This window comes from Phyllopteryx taeniolatus, chromosome 14, assembly GCF_024500385.1.
Source record: "Phyllopteryx taeniolatus isolate TA_2022b chromosome 14, UOR_Ptae_1.2, whole genome shotgun sequence".
Taxonomy (NCBI): Eukaryota; Metazoa; Chordata; class Actinopteri; order Syngnathiformes; family Syngnathidae; genus Phyllopteryx; species Phyllopteryx taeniolatus.
Genome location: NC_084515.1, coordinates 18,098,629 through 18,123,142, shown reverse-complemented (window position 1 = coordinate 18,123,142; position 24,514 = coordinate 18,098,629). Strand labels below are relative to the sequence as shown.

Genomic DNA, 24,514 nt, shown 5'->3' with positions numbered 1-24,514 from the left:
GCCCTTGAGATTTACAAATGCTCTACCATTGGTACAAAAATCAAGGTGACTCGATGAGGACAATGCTTCCTTTTGCGGGTCTCAATTTTAAAATGAATTATTTCAAAATGTGGCAAAAGAAAAAAAAAATCTGGTACATGCAGTGGGGACAAGTGAATGAATGAATGAAGAAATGAAGAAATGAATGGACTTTTGAATGAATCTTTTTTGAGCATGATTTTCTTAAAAAGAACAGGTGTGTTAACGGAATCAAAATGTGCAATATAATGTTTCGCCTTCAGGGGGCGCTGGATTCACGACAGCCTGTGGAGTGCAGTCGATGAAAAGTGCTTACCGGAGAATGTGCACATTTGACAGGGAACGGCCACATTTTAGGGTTGTCACGCGGGTGTCGAAATGACAGATGCTGGCGGACAGGAGAATGCGCACAGCCAGAAAAGTGCGCAGTCGTTCGCCTTTTCTCACTTGCGCACAGGGGACAATAGGGACCATTCTAAACACTCATTTGACTTTCATTTTCATGTAATTATTAAGGCTTCTAGTCACTGTAAACATGAACGCATGCAGTCGATTTGAATTACTAGCATGCTTATTGACAGTCAGTCACCAACTGCTGAAGAGAAATTAAAAACGCCCTGGCGATGGCACGGTTCAGAACAGAAAGGCCAGCCAATTTGTGCTTAATGCAACGTTAATAACATAAGTAGAGGCCCAAAAGCACATCATGCTCTACCTCCATCGCGCCCAAAAGGCTTTCAACACCGTCTGAATAGAGCATGCATTCAAATACCTGGCCAGTCATGGGCCTATTAAATTCGAAAAATAAAAATAGAGGATTTGTTGTTTTTTTTTTTTAGGGCAAGGGAGGCAAGGCAAAATGTGGAGGACCCAAGGGCACAGAAGCAGGGAGGCAAGACAGAAGTCTCAAAAATGATATTTATTTCCAGAACAAAAAGGCAAACGAGGATCATGAAAAAAGCTAACTAAGCAAAGTCCCAAAACCGATCATCGAAGTAACAAAGGAGCACTTGAATAAACCTAAAACTGCAAACAAGACACGACGAGTGAAACGACTGCCGACGACGACAGCCACAGTGACAACGAACCGACAAGAAGTGAAAGACACCCGGGAAGTAAACACAAACAAATTGATGAGACAACGACGAAGGCCTGGACGAGACACGGGGGGGCGGAGGGAGCTGATTGGTCGGCACAAGGTCGAAGGTTGACGACAACAGGTGGAAACAAATAACTAAATGAGCACACGAGACGTGAAAAACACCGTGACAATATTCCTATTCCATTGGTTTTAGAAGGGTTTTAAGTGGCTGATTTTTGCCGTTAGTACGTTATGGGCTTCTCTACGCAATGCAAGCGTGAGGTGCGTCCCCAGTCTTTATTATTCTCACATCGTGCAACATAGCAAAGGCTAACCAAATAATACCACAGTCCTCATCGAAGTGACTGGTGCGTGGCAACAATCTGAATTTTACTACTACGCAATGCATTTTTCTCCGGACTGTAGAAAGTTCCAAAATCGAATTCAAATCCTGTAGAGCTGGATATTTGGACTTTCTTTGGGCCAATTTGGGAAAAATGGTATGTGCTCAGCGCTTTGCTCTATTCGATACAAGTACATCTCAATAAATTAGAATAGTGGTAGAAATGTATTTCAGTACTTGTACATTCTATAGATTTATTAAACAATACTTGAGGTCAAATTCCTGCTAATCTGCCTCCCACGCGTCTTTGGCACCATATTAGTTTCCTTGAAAAGCAAAAAACAAATACATTATTCAAAACAAATATTTTGAAATGTAATGATTCCTTTTTTTCTCATTTTAGTTGAGCAGGACAAATACTTTGTAGTGAATGATGAGTAAAGTTGTTTTGTTGGTTCCCGTTGACTCTGGATCGAAGTTTGCCATTCGCTGTGCAAGAGGTAGCAGCAAGGTGGGCGCGACGTAACCTCAGAAGGTCAGCGTGTGGGACATTAGAAGATAAGATGATAGAAATAAGCATTCGAATTCAAAACAATTCAACGCTCGAACTCCCCGGACGTCGTTCTCCGTAGATGTCTATGTATAGACGATCTATGGAAAATTCATGTCAACATATGTCTACGGCCCGCGTGAACGCAAGCACTTTGCGTCCTGTGTTGTTGACATGTCGACTTTCCCAGTGGAATTCTAAATTCACACTCTTGCAGCTGGACTTGCTATTGATTCGTTTATTTCCAGTTTTACATCTCGTTGTGCCGCAGCGATTAAGGATTGCAATTGATTCTGCAATGAATTCGGCAAGTTTGCTAACAGTGGTTGCTAGCTTGCTATCGTGCCGGCTTTGTGTGTGCGTGTGTTGATCACTACTGCTCATGTTTAAGGTGGAAAACATTTTAAATATGACTCAATTGTTAGTAATGTCTTCATCTGGTGATGTCTTTCTCAGTGTGACTGTTTTAGGAATGGGAGTTTAGTTCAGCGGAATCCAGAGTCAGCTGATACATTTTTTTTTTAAGTTGTTGTCAAAGCAAACAATATTTTTGCCTCGTGGTAAAAAAAGGGTACAAATTCAAAATTATAATTTCAATGTCGTGTAATTATTTCCATGAAAAGATAATGGAATGATATTGTTAATGATGTTTACATGCTTCAATACTTCACTATGTAATTGATTTATAATAATCACATTATATATATATATATGTTTTTAGCCATAACTGTATAAAAAGACACATATGCTCCCCCCCTCACTGTCTGACATGAAATCAGACTAAACCTTTTCTGTTTTAGGTCAATCGGTATTATCAAAATCATCTCGAATTTGCTAAAGGCCAGAAACGATGACAGCAGTATTGACTGTATCTAGTGGACAATACAGTCGTGGCAAAAAACAACAACAACAACAACAACAACATTGGCACTGGTTCTGATGTTGAGGAAGGTTTCTGAAAGTAAAATGTGGCAGAGTGTAGTTTGCAATGACAACCAGCAGAGAGCAGCAGAGTAGCGTGCAGGAAGCCCCTTTTGCTGATTCAGTGCAGCGCTTGGACGACTTCTGGATGTAACAAGAGTCCAACTGCCTGCAAGAGAGGAAGGCGCAGTTTTAGCAAACCAGTAACACGCAGATTTTTCATTTTCATTCCAATTTCTTATTTGCAACAACAACACCAATAATCATAACTGTGTTCTGTTCAAGCATCCTTCAAATCCAACTTGCAGCAACACAATAAAAGAAAACTATTGATGAGAGATGTTCTCTGGCCCAGCACAAAAGAAGAGACGCCCGTGTAAAGCAAACAATTCATGTTAGTTTCCCCTGAACCGGCTGGATAAAAAAGAAAGAAAGAGGGACTTCACGCTGTAGTCGACGATGCCGTTCTCTTCTCCAATTGTAGCATGGGCTAAGTGAATGCGTTGCATCAAATGTGTCCTCGCAATATTAGTATGCGATACTAGTACAAGCAACAAGGGAGCGGTGGAGTCAAGCTCAGCTTGTCCACGTCACACCTGCTGAGCCGGCCCAATTCGATTTCCCAGCATAGCTGACAAGTGTGAGAAGATACGAGAGGATCAGAAGGTCGAGCAATTTTGCATCCCTGTGGCGCTTTTGTGCTCAGGTTTGAGGAGAATTTGTAAAATCACCATGGAAGTTTCCAGTGGATATGACGGATTTACACATTGGAAGAAGATCTGCTTCACTTCATGACACCTCACTGTTCAGCAACGCAGACCCTCAGCAATGATGTGATGGTTCTCATTTACATGCAAATGACGTGAAAGGTGAACCACAGCGAATACTGTTTGTAACAGCAGCGGGAACGGGAAAATGAACCTCGTTCCTCTTTCATGAACTCAACGGCAGCCTCACTGCTCTTTCTTCACACAATTAGGAAAAGTGATAAAAGTGCGCATCGTAGTTTTTACAGCGCGAGGTCCAGAGTCTTCCAGCTGGAGCCAACGAGGTCGTCTTTCGAATGTAGGCCACGGCGGAATCGCTTCTTTGAATGGAGATAAGCTCGACGGCAACTAATCCCCGTGTCAAGCTCGACATTGACAGGCACAAACAACTGCGTTTACAGCCAATAAAGTTGCGGCGTCGAAGAGAGGGTCGCAGTCGTAGGGGGCCTGTTGTCATGGTTGCGCAGCGTCCAACCGATAGGAATTGAAGGGCTGGGGCAGACATCGGCACATTCATTTATGTTGTTTTGTCTGCACTTTCAAGGAAGAAGTGCATCGCGTGAGCATAGGAACATAGGACAGCCACGCTTAAGTCGAGGAATCGGTCGCATACTCACATTGGGCCCGTGCGGGCAAAATAACAGTAACCACAAGAATAATTCCGAATATTCGTGGGTCTGTTGACTTCTGAGAAGGATTTGGCTGCAGCGTTGGACGCGAGTACGCACTGCAAAGACAATTTGGTGATCAAAAACCCAACAGCAACGGTTCCATTGTTGGATCTGATGAAGTCGTGCACGCGTGTGTCTGCTGCTGTCGTTTGAGAGCACAAAAGCATTTTCCAAACACGGTGGACGTGCCAGTAGAAGGAGCAAGATATCAATCAGAATTGGGGATCACTGGAGCGTTGTTCCGCGTCCATTTTCTGCAGAGCTTGTACTCATTAGGGTCACAGGTGAGCTGGAGCCGATCCCGACTTGAAACTTTTTTTTTTTTTTGACTTTGACTTTAGGCGGGGAGTTAAAGCAGTACTTCTACTTTTCCACACAAGTATCTTTTGCCACTTGCACAATACCGTTCTGTGAAGGCAACTGAGCAATATCAGCTTTGTCAAAGCAGAAATGTCTCTTCTCTTCTCTTCTCTTCTCTTCTCGCTCAATATTGTGGTGTCGTCATGCTGCGGGCATCCAATGAGTTTGTCGGGGGATGATGTGAGGGGGCTCGATGGAGGGGCGGGCTCAATGGGAGTGGATGCTGGAGGTGGCGTGGGGGGCGTACAGCGGCGCAGACAGCCTCGCTACCAGCCCAGCTATTTTTATTTTTTTTTTATTTTGACGGACTTTGTCTTGTCAGCTCCTCCGGAAATGTGGCCAGACGTGAGGATACTGTTACTTTTTTCCATGGCCGTCGCGTCAGAAGGTCAGTGTGTGAGACATGAACGCTTTAGATGTTCAACGGTGGCGTGCGCGTGGATGCTGAATGAAGCTGAGCGCATGATGAGGATGAGGATAAGGATGAGGATGAGGACGAGGACGAGGTCTGTCTGCCGGCTGCCATTCTCAAGGAATCTTTGATTGATTCAACTGCGAGCCTAATTTGCTTTCCGCTTCTCCAACTCGTACCGAACCAAAGTCCATTTCTGGCCAAACATTCCCCACGGCTAATCGACCTTAATGCATGCTGCATATTAATTAGGCGTTCATTTGTAAATGACAGTTGGCGCAGCAGACGTTGGTTTTGTTATTCATCCATCTGGATGCTGATTCCGCTCTTGTGCACCCCCCCCCCCCCCCCAGTGACGGAGGAGTGTGAGGATGGACAGTTCCAGTGCAACAACAAAAGATGTATTCCCACCCTGTGGAGGTGTGACGATGACGACGATTGCTCGGACAACAGCGATGAAGACAATTGTCGTAAGTATCCACGTCAGACGTGTATCACGTGTTGCAGCCTTTTTGCAATCAAACACAATATGTGACCATAAAGCACGACTATAGAAAACTGTATCAAAAGACAACGTTTGGAAGTAAGATGATTTGAGCTGCCCTCACCTGTCTGTCAGAACATGAGGGTACGCGTGCACACTCTGTGTCCGAATCTGCAATTGCATTTCCGTTCGTTGTCCGAGATGAGCACCGGCAACGGACCCCGCCAGGCCTCCCAAATGGAGACGCACACTCGGGGGGTTACAAAAGAGCAATATTGCAATGTGGAGCATCGTCTTTCTCAGTACAGTATCGGTGTAAGTACCACAGATAGGAATAGGAGCGCACTGCAGCAGCCCCGCGGAACAATGCGCCTATGTGGCGGCCATGTTGGTAGGGGCAGTGTTCCCGTCGTAGGCAATGCATGTACAGTGGACCCCGTTATTCACGGGGGGCCGAGCCAGGCCGCGATGAGACAATTTCCGCATACAACTGACACCCCCTAAAAATGATCCCCAAAAAAATGGTGATATGGGTAATTTGATATTTTTGTATTCCCACGTGTACTGTATCCCGACTGATGTTCTTCACTGTGTCACGATCTTGTCATCATAGCTGGCAAAATATGCGAGCGTCTCGCAAGTGACTTTGCGATTCCCGCCCCCAATGCGCATCAGCTGCTGTTATCTCCAATGCAAAGAAATGCTTGACGCGGTTGACGCAAATCACCTGGTGACTGGCCCATACGTTTTCATCAGTCCAAACCCGAGCATTCGCTTTGTAAAGACTTTGATGTTTTTGATGCAGCTCTTGGATTGGATTTTATTAGAGTGTACCTAATATTTTGTCCACTTAGTGCACCCGTGTCAAACCGGTGGCCCGGGGGCCAGGTCCGGCCACGCCACGTCAAATCAAAATTGCGAATTGTGCTTTGGTGTAATAACATTGAGATATTTGCAAGCATTTTTTTTGTTACCAATCCCGCTTTGAAAGTAAGTGTAACAGTTGAAAAACGTTTTTATAGGCTTCTCCATTCAAAACGGGTTATTCATTGTGTTGTGTATACTGTATTTAATTATATGGGGTAATCTTCCATTTATATGGGTTCGCAGTCGTAGCGGCCTTCCGAGGGAAGTCATAACTGCGATGCGGCCCGTGGCAAAAATGAGTTTGGCACCCCTGACTTAGTGTATAACATTAGTACTTCCTGCAATCAGATGATGTCTGGTCGTTTTCAAATCTCAAAGGACACCTTTTTGCTCAGGTTGTTACCACTTCACATTGAACTCATCTCATTGTTATTCAGTGGTTGACTTGTTGCATCCAAAATCAAGGTTTGCCCACACTCGGCAAAATTAAGGATGTATCTTTAGCGGATCACGTGACTTCTACAGCACGGGGAAATACTTCTGTTGGTTCTGGAACATGTGCCAATTGTTACCTCGGAGACCAATAATTAGCCTCAGGCTGGATTTTTGTTTGGATTGTACAGTATTAGAGGGACATAATTAGACTGGCAATGCCCCCTATTTCAGTCAGTGTCAGAAAATGTCCAGGACTGCTGTCACAAACCAAAGATTCCAAAGCCAAAGTGCGAGTTTTCGCCGTCAGGCCATCAAGCAAGAGATCCCGCTTCAGGGCGCGAAAAGAGGCGAGAGTTTTGTCAGGACAGCTCGTGGATTGGGAATATATCTTTTGTGACTCCAGTCCGAGAACCTTTCTGACACGCTTCGTATGCCTTTGAAAAGGGATTTCACTTTTTTGCACAAACAAGTTTGCTTTGGTGGGAAAACGAGCGACTATGATTGTGTGGCGCATAAGCATTTAACAAGCATCTGTACGAGAACAAAATGGAATTTTCGTTTCCTTGCTGACGGTGAGCCAGTGGCCTACATTCTCGAAGAAGAAGCAGCAGCGAAGCCGTGCCAAAGCACGTTCTTTTGTGTCTGGGTTAATTATGGCTCAGGAGGAAATCTTGCACCTCCTCACATGCAAACATTCTGCCCATGTTCCCGTTTGCCTCCAGCTCCACACACAATCCTGCTGCCTGACCCCATCTACATGGCAACGCTGGTTTCTTTCACATGGCTATATTTGGCCCTAAAAAGTAGCACCAGAGTTTACACGTTTCGCTCGCTTACACTGAAGTCATTTTAACAGCAAGTCATTTTGCGCGGTAGTTTGTTGTTGGTGTGACAGCCAGCACGGGAACACATGAGACTCCATTGAGTTGGCCCTCCATTCCAACTGTGTGTACACAAACATCCTTTTGACACTGTTAGCAGCTCCACGGCTGGTTGCTGTTCAGGCAATTCCATATCCAGACAGCTTACACCAAATGTAACGTGTGACGCCTCCATCGTAGACGCCCCAACTACCACTGACCCAAAAGCAGCAAAGTGAAAGAAATCCTTGTTTGAATTGGCAAATCTTGTCTGTAAAAAAAAAAACTTCTTTCACACGACGGCAGAATTTCAGAGCGCAGACGTTTGAAAACGAGCCTCAAAGTGGAAGCTCAGGTCAATAGCGTTAAACTGAGGACACGTCCTGTGCGTGCACGTTAGTTGTTCACGAAGGCATCTTCAATCAGTTCTGCTCAAGATAACACGTTTACTGCCGTAACTCTTCGACAGCGAGTGTACATTTGCTCTACCAGCGAAGACGCAGTCGTTGCACACATCAGAATGGAATGTCATATAATTCACGCCGATGAAGAGTATTCAAAAATATGCTTTTGCATATTGATGTGCTGGTGTGAACTGCTTTCTTTCCAGTGACATCACCCACTATTGGCCTAGCATGCATTTTTTTGGGGAATTCCGTGTTGGCTTACAGGAATCCTTTCGTCAAAAACAATTGTGTTTTGACTGAAGCGTCGTTGTGTAAACAGCGTCGCCTTCGCCTTCGCCTTCGCCTTCCCGTGTGCCCGTCCTCATCACGGCTCCACATGAGCGCACATGGAAGGCAAGTGGTCCCGGGTGGACCCGCGGCCGCCTGCCGCTGGCTAAGGCTGTTCGCTTATCTCGCAGCTTTGGCAGCTCACGAAATGTGTTAGAAGTACACAAAGGGATTCTCGGGCGGTTGCTGCCGTGGATCTTTTCCGGTTGTACATGCGGGCAAGCGCAGCGAAGTGTGAATTTGTGCGCCATATTTTGTGCAGGGCAGAGGTGTGTGCGTAGAAAGTTTGGCTTGTAAACACAGAAATTACATATCTGGTTTGGCATAAAATTTCTGACTTTACTGCCTTACTGTTCCACAACACAAACAGTTCGGTCCAGATTTGGACAATGACGACGACACCGCCACAACGCATTTGAAATAATAATAATAATAAATGTGTGGATATTGTATGTATAAATGGTTCGGCAAAATACGCCATTTACGCTTGGTGCAAGTACCACCGTTTTTAGTGGCTTGAAATTGTAAAAAAATGGCAGCACGGTGTCGTAGAGTTTATCACGTCTGCCTCACAGGCGAGACGTTGTGGGTTTGAATCCCGGCTGTGTGGAGTTTGCGCGTTCTCCCTCGGCGTTGGTTGCATTGGCTTCACTGCAGCCACCGTCAGCTGCTGCTTTTTGGTGCCGCCTTCACTTTTGTCTCCGCTCGATTGCACCTATTGCTAATGGGGACTATCAAATGCGTTTGCCTTGAGTCTTGACTTGCTTTCACAGTTTGCGATTGGGAGGAGTAGCAAATGTTGTGGTCGGCGAGTGTCTAAAGCTTTGAAAGTGAAAATAAAAAAAGGCTTCGAATGCTCTTCCCAATATCGTGTCTTTATGCATCAAGTGCAATCCTCTAACTGCCACCGTGTTGTCATCTCCCCACACCCCACTAAACCACCCCCCAGACTGCATTTATATCTCTCCATACACAGCACCATCCCCCATCATTCCCCAGTGACCTTCCAGTCTCTGCATGCACCCATCACATTCATAATCCCACTCACAATTGCGTGTGCACACCAGTACGGACCGCTTGCATGCACAGATAAACGTAAATAGTGAAACGATGGATGTCAGGGCACTGTCAAATCATAATCAAGATTACAAAGTGGAATCTATGTACCGTAAATTCCTGTGTATAATGCGCATTTTTTACCACAAAAAAATGGTCAAAAGTCAATAGTGCGCATTATACATGGGTATAGGAGAAAATGAAAAAGAACTTTCACATTTTATAAATGTATGCCGCCATCTGGAGGTTATGAAAAAGCTGTACACTTTCATTCCGCTATTCCACCGCTCTAAAGATTAGCGTGGGAAAGCTTTACAAGCCCCAAATAGGCATTCTGGTTAAACATGGGCTTAATCACAAATAAGCACAAAACAGAATTTAGCAATATCGAAATCAACCTCGCGATTCCCAATGCAAGGCGATGTCTTGCAATCTTCATTCATTGCCATAATTAACATCCATATCATTACGTTAATTATTGTTGTCGTTTCTGTCTTTGTTACCAGCAGTTTGTTGAATATGGTATACACTTTATTTATGGTAGATTTTTCTTTTTTATGAAAGCATGACTTTAGGTATCGTGTGAAAGAGCGACCTTCTGGTCAACTCCACCACATAGATAAGCCCTCCAGGGCCATTAGATGCCATTCAAGCAAGACTCAAGAAAACTTGAGCATCAATATCTTGAACAATTCTATCCGAGTGTTATTCATCAAGAACATTGACACCATTATTGCATTTCGAATCATTTCCTGTAAGAAAGCGAGATAGCATGCGCTTGCTCTATCTGTTCATCAGATGGTTCGCTGTGAGCAGGACAAAGTTGGGGAAGAGAAACATATATCGCCGCTTGCCCAGCACTAATACGAAGTGTTGAACCCTTTGCGAACGTACTGCAGCAACATTCCGGAGATGATCTCAGTGCGGCCGGCCGTACGGCTACTCGCGTTTGATACGGCAGTAACGCTGACGTCGTTCCAAGGATGCCGAGGCTCTCGGGAAGAGCATGTACTGGCATCTGTTCTGTCGCTCCATTTCATCGTCCGCTGGGCCACCGTCAACAAGTGAAGTGGAGACAGTTGTGTTTGTTGACTTGGTGAGCCCCGCTGGCCCACTGCACTGGGTGGGGGTCTCAATGCAGCGTGCCCAAGGTGATCATTAGCAAGTCTGCAAGTCAGAGTGAGCCATTAACCCACATGAGTGCGTGTGGTTTTAGCAAAGATGGAGGAAGAGCGGAATTCATGGCCGCCTTCAACCTTTTGCCTTCACTGCCCCCTCCAATGCATTCATCGTCACTAATGCTCCAAAAGAGGGCATTCTTGCTTCATTACTTCTCCTAAATGGTGCATTTCCCAGCGGACACACTTCGCATGCCCAGTGTTGCATTTTTACTTCTCCTCTCGAAAAGATTTGTCTTTTCCTTTCAATTGAGGTGTACAGGTTGGAGGTCAGATTAATGATGGGGGGAAAAAACATGATTTCTCTCCTATGTCAATTTGTTTGTGCATCTGAAAAACCTGGCATTTGCACAGGGGTGTTTCCACTTTTTAGATTCACTGTCGCTGTCATAGCTGATACGAATCATCTAACCTTCCACTTTGTATCACGCTCGTCCTCATTAGGGTCGCGGGTGAGTCGGCGCCCGACCCGGCTGACTTACACCCCGGATCGGTTGCCAGCCAATCGCGGGGCACATATTGACAAACAAGCATTCACACCTGAGGGCAAGTTAGCGGCTTCATGAAACCTGTTTTTGGACTGTGGGAGGAAGCCGGAGTACCCGGAGAAAACCCACCCAGTGCAACCCTGATATGAATCGGTGAAATATTGCCCTGCGTATTTTCATGGAATCACATTCATTTTCTCCGAAAATAAACTAGCAATGAAACGACCTTGCGTAAATCTACGTTGTACAGGAATCCAAAGAGCATTCCTTTACTCTGACAGTGTCTTGATGCTAAAGTCAGAACTCTGAAGTTTAGCAGAGAGGAGCGTGTTTTTTTTTTTTTCTGTGCTGAAAATGTGCTGATATGAAGTTATGGTAAACGTTAGCGGGTAAATGACTTTCCCCTGACCTCTCACGCTTTGAGGAGGGACACGATGATCAAAGTGCAGCCGCTGAGCTCAGCCCGGAGATGGATGTGCTCGAGCTGCACAATTGCACGCGCACGCCCAGCCGTTCAGGGGCCGCACACTAAAAACACTTTCATTGAAACACTTGATGTGCACAGACAAGCAGAACAGAATGAGAGCATTTTGATTGGTCAGGATTGTGGATTGTGAATTGTTCCCTGAGGAGAAGAAGAAGAAGAAGAAGAAGAAGAAAAAAAGAGAGTCTGTATAAAGAAAAGATCTTCTCGGGATGTTGTGGGTCAGGGTGGGGAGGAGGGGCGCTGCCCTCACACTGATTTCTGAGTGTGTTTTTGCCGTGTAATCGTTGTGATGCAGCTCAGAGTCGATGGGCAGTTCATAAAAAAACAAAACAAAACAAATAAAGAAAAGAAAAGAAACCTGCAATGTCGAAAAGGTCAACTTGGAGGTTGGGTCGCAATCTGCAATTGTCTACGTAGACGACCGAACAGCGCTAGTTCCTCAGCCCCAGGGATTTAGTGAGAACAATCACCATGGCAACAAGGTCAAAAACTGAGCATGAAAACGAGACCGAGGAAATCAGAATTTAAACAGCCGCTATAAATAATGACAAGCTTTATTAAGTTCATCCTTCGGACATATAAAAATACGAATAATAACAACCAAAGCAAACCCAACAATAAAAACACGAAATGATGTGATTGCTGTCAACTGGAGAATTATTGTGCTCGACTGTATTACCTCAAAAGCTTTCTTTATTGCTGCCACCCAACAAAAAGCAAGATTGCACTTGTGAATCTTGGACACACACTTCAATCAGTCAACAATCAACAATCACTTGGAATATACGCCCCTGAAAGTCCGCCACACAATTGGATCAGGTCGTTTGTAAACATCCCCGATTGGAAACAAATCCTTTACATCTTGACATTCATGTTTCAGGTGGATTCAAAGGAAGGCCGCCTGCGCCCATTGCAACAAATCCAAGTTGTGAAAAAGATTGACACATACCTTCAAAAGAACCTCCAAAGTCCTTAAACCACACAAATGACGGAATCTCGTTTCCACAGCGATGCCGTCGCTCACTTTATGACGTACTTCCTGTTTGTGTTGCAACCAAATTCAGAAAAGTGGACTAACGTGGCTGAAATATTGCGCAGCCCAACATGGCCGAAGCGAGAGCGACTTCATAAAAAACAACGAATGAATCACTTCACTTTATCTCCCATTGGGTGAAACGAGGCCAACCGAAGTTACATCAAATGCGGCGCAGTTTGCGTGGAACCATCTGAGGCGAGCAGGCACGAAAGAAAACTGCATAAATGTTCAGGCTTGGTCATCGTCATCATTTTGGAGCTGCAGTTTATTTGCACAATAAGCATGCTAATATTTTGTATTTAATAAAATGTTGTTGTTTTTTTAAATGCTTTCCTAACTTTCCAATTTAATACACGTCTGAAAAAACACATTTGCGCTAATCACCTCTAAGCCACTATATGTTATTTTTAATAATTAATGAATGCTATTCGTCTATGTGAAGACACTGATCAAGTTAATTGTCTCTCACAATAATTCAAAAATAGAAACATTAAAATAAGTGTTTACATTTTCAAATGAACACTTCCACCATTTTTTTGGGTCAGTTTTGCCATATCATGGAACTATATATATATATATATATTTTTTTTTTAACTAAAGAATGGTCAGTAACAATCAGTGACCCAATAAAAACTGCCCTCGGGACCCATGTTGGGTCGCAACCCTCAGTTTGGGAAAGACTGCGGCTCGGAGAAGCCATTGCGAACGTCCGCCAGTGCGGCCTACGGCGTTTGCCACTCTTTGCGGCCTTACGTTGAGTATTGTTGATTGTTTTACGACGGGTAGTCGCTTGTATCGTCGGTGGATTTTCAGCACACTCGACATGAAGTCTATCAGGCCTCTCGTTGTCTATTTGAGCCAGTATGTGCTGAGTGTTTTTGTAAGTGAAGCAGAAGAAAAGAAAATAGAACATTTTCATCTTCTCGCGGGCTTGCAGAAGTGTTTGGGTTTGGTTCAAAGACAGAGTGAGTCTTAATTATGCCGCCTCGTTGCTGGGAGCAGATTTACTCGAGCGAGATAATTGACCTCGGGCAGGATTACGGCTATGCACATTTTTATCTGCAGAGGAAACATGTATAATCCTCATTTTAGTGCCTTGTCGCGGCAATTTGAAGGCCTTCGTCTTGAGGCCGGTGAGGCTACTTGGGTGAATTCCTTCTGCGGCTGCCATTGAGCTCCATAGTATTGTAGGCAGGGAGAAAAGAAAATAGAGCCGCGTCTCATTTTCTGCTCTGGCTAAAAGGCTAATCTCCTAATTCCCATTAGAGTTCACCCCCTGGGTAAAAAGGTTCTTTTTTATGCGTGGCACAGATTTCCTTACACAAGGCTGACTGTGCTCTCGGCCGTCTCTCCGCGTTTTCCGTCTGCGACGTCGTGCCGCGGCATGTATTCTGAAACGTCAATAAGTGCTCTCAGGGGTTTTTACACTCGCCTGAAATGTTTGTGTGGCTTTGACCACAAAAAAAAAAAACGATTGTGGTTTAGTTCCGTTTTCAAGCTCGTTATAATAATCACAGTTCCACATTTCATTCCACGTGTTTGCGTATTCGCCAATGGGACTGCTCTTGCCTTGTTTTTTTCTTCTTCGTCTTCCTACATCAGTTTCCCCCCCCTTCTCTTCCACTTAACGCAACCAGTCATTAGGTGTCTATTTTCAGTTCAATAGGAGGACACGAGTCAGATCTAAATCTGATGATGATGATGGTGGTGGCCATCCCCCTCAAGAGTACACAAATGGGTTTCCATGAACTGCAGCAGAAAGGTGTGCCAAGTTACATGAGCGGACGATAGACACGGCCCCGTTCCGCAACAGTGTGTGATCGTAAGAAAGGGTCGCTAAAAACTGCCGCGTGGTTTGATGAGCTCCGGAGAAGTCGGGCGGCGTGCCCGCACAGAGCCCGCCCGGACCATCAAACATCAAACATGGGATGAAAACGATTTTGGTGACCTCTGAACTCACAAACTCCTTCACTGACTTTATTATTTATTAAAAACTCTAATGGTTGAATGGACCAAAAAAAAAAAAGAAATCAAACCTTCCAATCTCTATTGATGTAATGTCCCAATAGCTAGCAGTTAACTTACACCGTTGAACGTAGTTGCAAAGGGAAAGCCGGAAAATGATACAGCGTGTCAGGTTGGGAATTGTAAAAAAGTGGGCTAAACATTTGCAAAGAGAGAAAATGAGGACATCCATTTCAGTAGAGTTAGACTTCTTAATGAACTGGAAAATGGGATAAAAAATGCCATTCTTTGTATCTGTGGACTGTAAATATTTGAATGCAGTTGTAGCTTTTTCGGCTTTGTCGTGTTGGCTTCAAATCCGAATTTCTTTTGCAGCAGCAGTTGAAGCGTTTCAAGCCTACGTTGACTTTTGGCCCAAACTTCAAGAGCCTAACAATTTGAAAGTCAAGCTCACGGTCTTACAAAGTCGACTTTATCTCAACCATTAAAGCAACGCAAAAATAATATTGCACTTGTTTTGTCTTCCCTCTGTGGTTTATATTTTAATGCACATTGAGGTCAAACTGCCTTTGTCGAGAGGCTTACTGGTTTTTCCTGGTTTGAAAGCAGTAAGTACAAATTATAACAGAACTCATCTACATCACATCAGGTCTCAAAATAACCAAATCAAGGAGGTGGTCCGTTTATTAGCCATTCGAACTGAGGACTCTGCATCTTTTTGCACAATTGTTGTTTGTTGTTGTTTTTTGTCAATGTCTTTATGTCTCCAAAGTGTTCTGTAAATTGACTGTCTGTTGTACTAGAGCGGCTCCAACTACCGGACACAAATTCCTTGTGTGTTTTGGACATACTTGGCAAATAAAGATGATTCTGATTCGGATTCTGATTCTGATATCGGAGATTGTGTTCACGCTATCAGAAGTCTGTTTAGAGCTGCAATGTGTTTGATGCTGTTATTCATAAATGACTGCACAGTGTTAGTTTAAGGCTTCAAACCAGCGTGTCATCAATAAGTATGTGGTGAGCCACCTGTGTCTCGGATGGGGGGGGGGGGGGGACAAGACTAAGCGGGTCCACCGGAATCTTGAAGTCAGGAGGAAGGCGCGTCTGGCCACTTGCCCTCAAAGCGTGTGGCTTTCGAAACTCCATCAGGTGGGCTTCATTTCTCAAATGAGGACGGCGACATTTGGATACAACTTCAGCTTGAAGTTGTACAGCGCCACACCTGAATGCTTTGACATCTTTGTGCAAAAAAAACAAGTTTTGGAGGAAGTGGCTCTTTATCTTAATGAGCTCTCACGGTTTCGTCCGACCGCAAAGACGCCTCCCCATCTGCCAAGCGGGATTAGTTTCATCAGGACGTTTACTGTGTTGCTGCTCATTTCTGATAAAAGTGGGATTTGGGGATTTGGATTCTTGACAGCTGCATGACCCTGGCTGTGGAATTAAAGAGGCTCGCTTGTTGCACTGTTAAAATCTCTTTTTGCTTTCGCTAGAGTCTGCTTTGATCATAATGTCTATTTTTCCGACTAATTGTCCACACTGGACTGTTAGAGAGGAAAAGCCAACAGCGGTCGAACGTGAGCCAGGGCGCATTCGTGACGAGGACGAAACAGATTCAGAGAAGCAAGATATTCCCCATCCGGGGCCTTTTTAGAACATTTTAGACTCCGGGAATGATTTGTGGGGAATGCGTTATGTCTTGTGCCACCCTACTTATACCAGAGTAAAAGTTACACGCGTTAACTGTTCTTCTACTTAAGTACAGTGTACTTAAGTGTACTTTTATATCTTCTTGTGTTCAGGAAGAGGCCATTTTGTCTTTTCCAAAGACATTTTGCAGTTTCTGTTGAAGTGGAAGCTGAAGTGATGTCGAACTTACCCGTCGCTCTACCGCAGTTACTGTTTTTGCTTGGTTTTTTGTTTTTTTTGCTTGGTCCGCCGTTGTCTTTTTCTTCTTTTGTCTTCTGTCGCAGTTGTTCAGTGCGCGTCCGCCGGCTGGGGCACCCTCAAGATTTGCTCGTGTTCCCAACTGAATCCTTTGCGTCAGTCGTTCGTCATTCTGCATGTGCAAGGCAACAGTGAACTCGCACAGTGGGAATATTTCATTGGAATCCCCTGACCTACTATCGTACAGCCTTAATGATAATAAATCGTGATCGTGAACAAAGGAAACGTGTGAGTTACATCACCGCGAGCCGACAGCGCATGTGTCGTCAAATACTATAGCTGGCGGTCATAGTGGAATTAATCACGAGTCTGTATTGTCTCGAAATGTAGGTCATGCCGCGATCTCAATCCAATCCACGCATTCAGCACCAACAATGTGAACTGCAGTGTCTCCCGTGTGAAAAATAATGCATTGCTGGTTTGATTTCCGCGCCATCCAATTCGTTCTTTCAGATTCCTGCTTTAGTTCCTGACTGCTGCACCTCCGTAGCATCTTAGACAAACACAACTAAGAGAAACATGGACGTCCAGTGAACTTTCATCATCTAAATACAGACATGGAGCCCACAGGCGTAAAGGGCAACGGTGGAATTAACCAACTCAAAACTGCGCTACTGGTAACTCAATATATTGAGCATCAAGCTACAAGGTGCGTCAGAAAGGTCCCAGGACTGGTGTCACATTTCAAACCCAAACTACAAACTCACTGTTGGGTTTGGATTTTTTGTGGAAAGTTGAACATTCACTCATTAAAATGATGACTCTTATAATTGTACAATTGTTCTTTTCACTCTGCGAATGCATCTTAATATACTGTGTAGGTGTAGCTTTTGTTCTGAGCGAGCGCACATGCTTGTACAGCGACAGAGTGCACCGTTCTCATGCTGGGACCATTTTCATTTCCCTGAAATGCAGTCACTATGTTTGCAGTCTATTTACTGTACACTGTATTCGTTTCCCATGGGTTGTTTCATGTTTTGCAAGCATGTGGAGAGCAACCGGAAGTGGACTCTTGCGCATTTTGTAGTATTTGCATCTTTGAGCGCCATCTTAATGAATCGAGATTTCCAGATTTTTGCGCAGCAGTCATCGTAGGCACCGAGGTACTGCAAATCTCTCGGTGTTTGGCCGAGCTGAACTCAACCGCCTTAACTACAAATCACTGGAGGGACTGACGAGCTCTGCTGGCTGAGGCTTTCCGTACTAATCCAGAAAGGCGTGCAGCTGCGCACCTTTTCTGGATTAAGCACAGCGAGGGAGAATATGGTCCGCCCCCACGGACACTCGCGGCGTGTGTGACAATTTCTGTATATTTACGACATGTCGTAGGGATTCGTGTCCTGTTATATCGGCAAATTCTATTTGGTTTTACACTTTGCATTTGGTCTCCATAAAACACTTTCATAATCTGCCAAAATCGAGCTCTACATTATTACCTCTCATGTTTAAAAAAAAAAACTGTATTGCTTTCTTAGTCTTCTGTAACATTTTCCTTTAGCTTGCCCCCCCCCCCCCCCCCCCCTAATTTGTATCCCCTATGAGCCTTATGTTTTTAAATCTGCACTAATGAAAAACCAAAGTGACTCCAAGCAGATGGCACGTCATAGCCTGCGTAATTCTTGCCAAGTGAACTGTGGCCCCTGTAGACCTTGACTCAAATCAGTAGCTGGCTTGGTTGGACTGGATAAGAAGCAAACACGATCATGTGGGTCCACTGGAGAACTGCAGAGACCACGTATCAGGGCAAGATTTTTCGCATGCGATGTAATGCAGAACATTCTCAGTTTGTGCCACAATCTCCATTTTGGAATTTGAATGTATTTTTACAATCACCTGCCACTGCCATGAGATGCAGAAAGACAAAAGGCAACATGAATTGTTAACACAAGGAAGAAAGCTGCAGTGATCCAACAGCGACTTCAACGATCATCTGTCTAAAAGAAATGGTTGTCGTAATTGAAAATATACAGCGATAGAACTACTCTTCAACTCAGGACGTAAAGTAGTAATATCAGGAAAGGAATCTGACTACATTGCGCGAACTGCTTGGACGTGGACCCGGACATGAACAACTTCTGCAATATTTCAGGGACCTGACACTTCTACAGTATCGATTAATACGACTGGAATATGGAATATAAGGGCACGTTACCCGAGATCCGCGTCAACAATAGAAGTCGATACGCAAACATTAATAGCATCAGCAACTATGTACAGTTGTTCTCATAGCTATGCCACATCACCGCCATTTCTCAAACACAGGAAAGGAAATAAACAACATAGTAAACAAAACCCGGTGGAGGAGTTTAGGTATGCTTCATGTTAAAACGAATACTACCGATGGACAAATGTATCTGTAGCGCCCTGGTGGTGTCGGTTCATTCTGATGGCGGACAGACAAATGTCACAGAAACAAAACAAACTTAGCGGAGGTGCTAATGAAATCCATGAAATGTTCCGTCCGGGCTTGGAGACGGATCGTTTTCACAACGGACAATTCAGCTCAGCCGTTTTCACTTTTCCAACAAGCACGGAAAGTGGCATTTTTGGGTTGTTCTTTACGTATATGCGCGCACTTTGCACTTTGTAATGAACACAATGGGAAGATAAGAAGTATGAACCTCTTTGATCTTCCTTACAGTGTTTAGTGTCCCATCATTAAACAGCAAAATGTCAACGTCACTTAGTTTTATATGCCAAGAAGATGGGCCAGCTGGACAAAGCCCGACGGCCGGGATTTAGTTTTAGTACGGAGATTAGGCCTCGAGGAAGAGCGACCTTAACGCTTGCCCTGTCGCTTTCCTTCTCTCTCTCTCTCTCGCTCTCTCTGTGTGTGTGTGCGTGCAGCCCGGAAAACGTGCGCCCCCGCGGAGTTTGCCTGCCTGAACGGGCAGTGTGTCCCAGGGCGATGGCGCTGCGACGGCGAACCAGAATGCCCGGACGGTTCTGACGAGGCGGAGGAGACTTGCAGTAAGCGAAACCTCTTCACTTCACTTCACTTCATTCAAATGTTGGATGTGTCGCCTGCTGGCAAGGGGTTTTGTGAGATCTTTGCCCATTTTGTGTGTTTCCTTTTCAACTCCTGCCAATTCATAGGACACTCAATTATATACACTAGTTGGATTTTCCAACTTCCAACTTGAACCTGAAGCAGTTCTTTTGAGCCACATCTTTGACACTTTCGTCCAATGCTGTCAGCTATTCATCTGGTGTGGAAACGCTTTGATTTTTCACTCGCCCCTGTGAGAGCCCGGCTAATTTCCCTCGTCGCCTCGGCTCCTGTGGCACCGCGGCCGCCTTGCCGGCTTCCGCTCGCCCACGCACTTGAGCGCACACGCTCAGAAAGGCGGCGATTACCTGCAGCACTGAGTGGCGGCTCTCTGGCTGTCAGTCAGTGATGCCCGCCCACACACGAACGCCGGCGGGGCTCGGACGAGTCCACCGCTCAAATGAGAGGCTCCGCTCACTTATTTGTTGTTTCATTTTGGATTGCGGCAGCATATCTGACTTTCATCAATGCTTGTTTATCTTTCCAAATAGGACTATTCCGAAATAGCCACAGATAAAACGCATGCGACAAATGTATCTGATCTGAAACAATTGTTTTTCACGTGCAGACAAGACTGCAATAATAAACAATTCCATTTCAAGTCCATCAAAGTCAATATAAACATCAACCAAATAACTTGAATTACACGACGTGTGAAATACGAACACATTTAAATAAGCAAATCCGTACGTTTGCAGGTTTGCGTGGTGGCAAAAGGTGGAAGATCCAAGTGCAGGAAAGCAGGAAGGCAAAGAGTCTTGAAAAAGTATTTCTTGACAAAGAAACAAAAAAGGTAAACAAGGATCATGGAAAACTAGAAATACTTCAAAGTAACAAAGAAATACGAATCAACAAAACACTCACCGCTGCAGAAAACAAGACAAAACTAGCGATAGGAAGCTAACTGACGAGACAACGAGGCACACCTGGAAGAGACGCGAGTAGCTGCAGGGAGCTGATTGGTAGACACAAGCAACAGGGATAAGGGGAACGGGTGGAAACGAAAACCAAACGAGCGAGACGAGACGTGAACGTGGGAAACAAGAAAACGAGACAAAACGAATTTGAATTTCAGTGAGCTGTCGACGCTTTACGATTTGGAATTTAAAAGTCAATTCGCCTGGGCTTCTTTGACAAGTCCGAATGCTATCCTTGATTCATTTTTCGAAATAAAGCAAATATCTCTAATTTGACTTATGTGCTATACTACAAAATAAAATGTAATGACAATATCTGTCACTATTGATGGCTAGCAAGACTGTGAGCAACAGAGGCTAGAAATGTGTTATGTGGTTTTTTTTTTGTTTTTGTTTTGCCTCATCCTTGTCACTGCTTTGTTTGTGTGCTGGTCGGTTGGATAAATAATGTAGGAAGCTGTCTCCCTCGGAAAGTTAAGAGCGAGTAGGAAAACATAAAGCGACCTCTGATGGGGAACGTGTTTGTTTTCAGAATTCAATTCAAGATAAACGAAGAAGTGATTCAGATCGCCTGACTGCACAATAAGAAGACAAAAATCTGGACTGACGCAAAACGCCATCTATATGTAAATCGCCTACCGTGATGTTGCAGTGTCAGATTTTCATAACGCTAAGAAGTCAAGAACTTTTTTCCAGGCTCCTGCATCCCACTTTCCCCTAAACGGTGGAAAGATACGGGCGTTGTGTTGCAGGATTAAAGGGAAAACAAAAACAAATACAAAATCAAAATGAAGTCGAGAATAAATGACACAGCTAAGCAGTTATACTTCCGTTCATCTATATATATATATAGACCTCCATTTACAACCTAAAGTCTAATATTTGTTCCATGAACTCGTATTGCTTTATTTGATTTATTTGATCTTTTGTTTGACCATTGTTCTCTTCTGTATAATAACATTTGTTGGACTGAATGTGACTGTTGCGTAGTCACACCGCATCGGAAAGGGGAAGAAAGACTCTGAAAACCACCACAAATTCAAGCTTAGTTGGATGCTCCACTAAATAGGAATACTTAAAGGCCGGAGCACCTAGCTACTCAAATATTGGGACACCTCATGCTGCGTTGACGCTAGCGTCTGCGCTCGCAATTCCGGTCGGGTTGTGCGCAGTGTTTGCATAGCGTTACGGAGCGTCGGTGTCGAGACGCGGCATTTGCATCTGTTGAATGTTGTAATTATTGAAATCGAAAAGGAAGTTTCACAGCTTTGAGAGAGCAGGGAGCCGAAAAGAAGTTTTGTTTTGGGTTTTTTTTTTTTTGAAGAAGAAGAAGACTTAAGAACATTAACTGCAAATGAAAACACCAATCTGTTGGATATTTAGGATTAGTTCTTGCTGTTAGATACTAATTTATCCACCGAAAAACAAAAAGAAATGATTTCTTGCTCAATATGAATTGAGAAAGGAATTTTCTTGCACAAAGTGAAACGTCACCAAGCGTCATAATGATTTGCTCTCAAACGATAAGCCACTCTAGCTCACATTCATCAATGAAAAGCTGCAAAAAGCAGAGGAGGAGGGCCGGGCTTTCGCGCTGACTGCATCCGGTCTTGACTAGTTAGCGGAGAAGCACGGGTGCCGAGATGCAAATAAGACATGAGCTGATTCCGTCTCGCTCGCCGTACGTTTAGCACATCGAGCTCTGCTTTGACGAAATCGGGAGTTAAACGTGTGCTCTGGAACTCTCACGCTGTTATTGAGTTTGCCCCTCAGTTCTCGGGTTCTGTCTTGTTGAGTTCCGCGTGTGCTGTGCATGAAAGCGCACAGCGCCAACGCAGGCTGCCGAGGCTTTTTGGAAGGAGACATCTGCGCCATCGTCATTCTGCCTCACTGAGTGGATCCACAATTACATGCTGGGGTAGCGTTAAGAATCCTTTTCCGAGTGAGTTCCGTGAAAAATGAATGAGAAACACGGGAAGAGCCAAAGCTCCTCATTTTGGGATGAAATTATTGTGTAATTAAGCAGGAAGCGGGCCACGGTTGCCAGCTGTGCAGCGCCTTCGTGCAAGCGTCTTAGCAAAGTCGCAAAGACAGTTATATGCTATCAAGTCTCTTTTTAGTCCTAAAAATGTACACAATAGTGGCGAGCCAAAAGAAACGGACAGTGTCACGTTTCTCTTGGCTTTGGCTTCGTTCGGCTGAGACGCTGCCGATAATGCGGGAGAACGCCGGAGAACCTGCAGAAAACTTTGCCGAGCGAGGGAGGAACATGCGAACGCAACACAGGAGGGCCCAAGCTGAGACTTCAATGCAGAAGCAGACGTGCGCGCCACTACCCCGAACTTACGCCGATATTTGTTTCCAATGTATTTTTCTCGGATTTGCTTTCCTGATGACTGAGTTTCTATTGCTGCGTATTTGTTTCCCAACACACAGACAATCAGGCCACTCACATGCAGGCAGGCAAGCAAGAATCCAAACTGCTGAGTGTCCCTCCAAGTAATCAGGATTCAAGCTAGCATCTCGCCGATTCATTTTGTCCGCAGCTGGACTCGAACCGTGACCCTCCGGTTACAAAGCCCAACCACAGATTGGCTACTGTCGTCCAAATAATGCATTCTTATGGGTACACGCTTATCGGTTGTTCGTCGTGGTTGTTTTTTTTTCCGGAAATCTACTCAGCGCATGAGTTATGGTGCAAAAGCTGTGGAATATGAATAATTACTGCAGCGGTTGCAGTATCCAGTATTTGTAGTACTGCAAAGATATTTGGTACGCAGCACCTCCCAACAACTTCCGCTTTCAGGCTTCAACTGCGTTCCGTAAAGACGCTCTGCGCTCTGCTTTTAAATCCATCGCACTTGACAGGCACGGCAAGTGCATCTTCTCCCATTAAATGAGGACTTAACTTAAGTGGCTTGAGGGAAATGTGGACTTCTCAGACACGGGGGCGTATAGCAAACCATTCCAGAACCAAACCCCAGGGCCCCAAAAGGCAGAGGAGCGTTCACAGCTGAGTTTCCAAACTCTGTTGGCAGCTCACTTTGTGCTCAAGAGCAGCCCCTTTTCTCGTAGTCTGTATGAAATACACATGAAGCGCAATACAATCGTCAATTCGTTCATTGACTTTATTCTTTCTTTCTTTCTTTCTTTCTTTCTTTATTCTTCATAATACAGTTGGCCTTTTCAGTGATGTCATAGATTTTTAGTGGAACGTTTTGGTCTTTCATTCGCTTGAGAGTCAGGATGACTTCCAAATGCAGACTTGCACATACAGTTTGTTGCTTCGGGTTATTTCTCGCATATGTGCTTTTGTGTCATAACGTGCCTTTGCTATCATTTGAACACAATACAACTGCTAGAAAGATGCACACTGGTCAGAAAAGCAGAAATCGTAACTGACGAGTGCACTTGGCAAATGGGGAAACGAGATTTTCCCATCTTGTCGTTTCATTGAAGACGCCCGTTCCTTTCTGTTGCACATTTATAATGCAGGAAGGAGGACTCAGACGCGCCAACTCAGTTTAATGAAGCAGTTATGTCCGACTCTTTTGCTTTCTCACCTCTCGGGGCTGAAAGACGCGTCGATGTATTCAATTGTGTCACGGTTCTCTTAATGGCATCACACTGAAAGAAAGGCGAGCTATCCGAGCGCTTCTCTTCTGAAGGCGCGGCGGCTTGATCGGTTGTCGCTTTGCAAGAAAATTGCTCTTTTGGAAGACCAGAAAGAAACCCTGGTTGTTCTTTTCTTAAGACTATTTCACCCATCCATCCGTCCATCCATTCATTTCTTCATTAATTCATTCCTTCATGCTCCCACTTATGGATTTAATTTAGAATTCTTCAATGAACAATCATGCATGTTTTTGCAGTGTGGAAGAAGAC

The 24,514-nt window shown here is 44.5% G+C and overlaps 1 protein-coding gene and 1 long non-coding RNA gene across 3 annotated transcripts in view; one reads left to right on the top strand and one right to left on the bottom strand.

The window, feature by feature from the left end:
- Positions 1-922: 922 nt before the first annotated feature.
- LOC133488436 (uncharacterized) lies at positions 923-6,264 on the bottom strand. The gene is made up of 2 exons (XR_009791661.1): positions 5,732-6,264; positions 923-3,082 (listed from the first exon to the last, which is right to left on the bottom strand). It is a non-coding gene; the product is annotated as an uncharacterized LOC133488436 (long non-coding RNA).
- LOC133488431 (low-density lipoprotein receptor-related protein 8-like) overlaps positions 4,919-24,514 on the top strand; it is a 43,914-nt gene continuing 24,318 nt past the window's right edge. The window contains exons 1-3 of one of the 2 annotated variants that reach the window (XM_061796255.1): positions 4,919-5,099; positions 5,477-5,593; positions 19,511-19,633. In XM_061796255.1, the coding sequence (XP_061652239.1) occupies positions 4,922-5,099; positions 5,477-5,593; positions 19,511-19,633 (418 nt within the window). In that variant the 5' untranslated portion in view covers positions 4,919-4,921. The remainder of the gene's footprint in view (positions 5,100-5,476; positions 5,594-19,510; positions 19,634-24,514) is intronic. The other variant, XM_061796254.1, reaches the window with a different exon arrangement.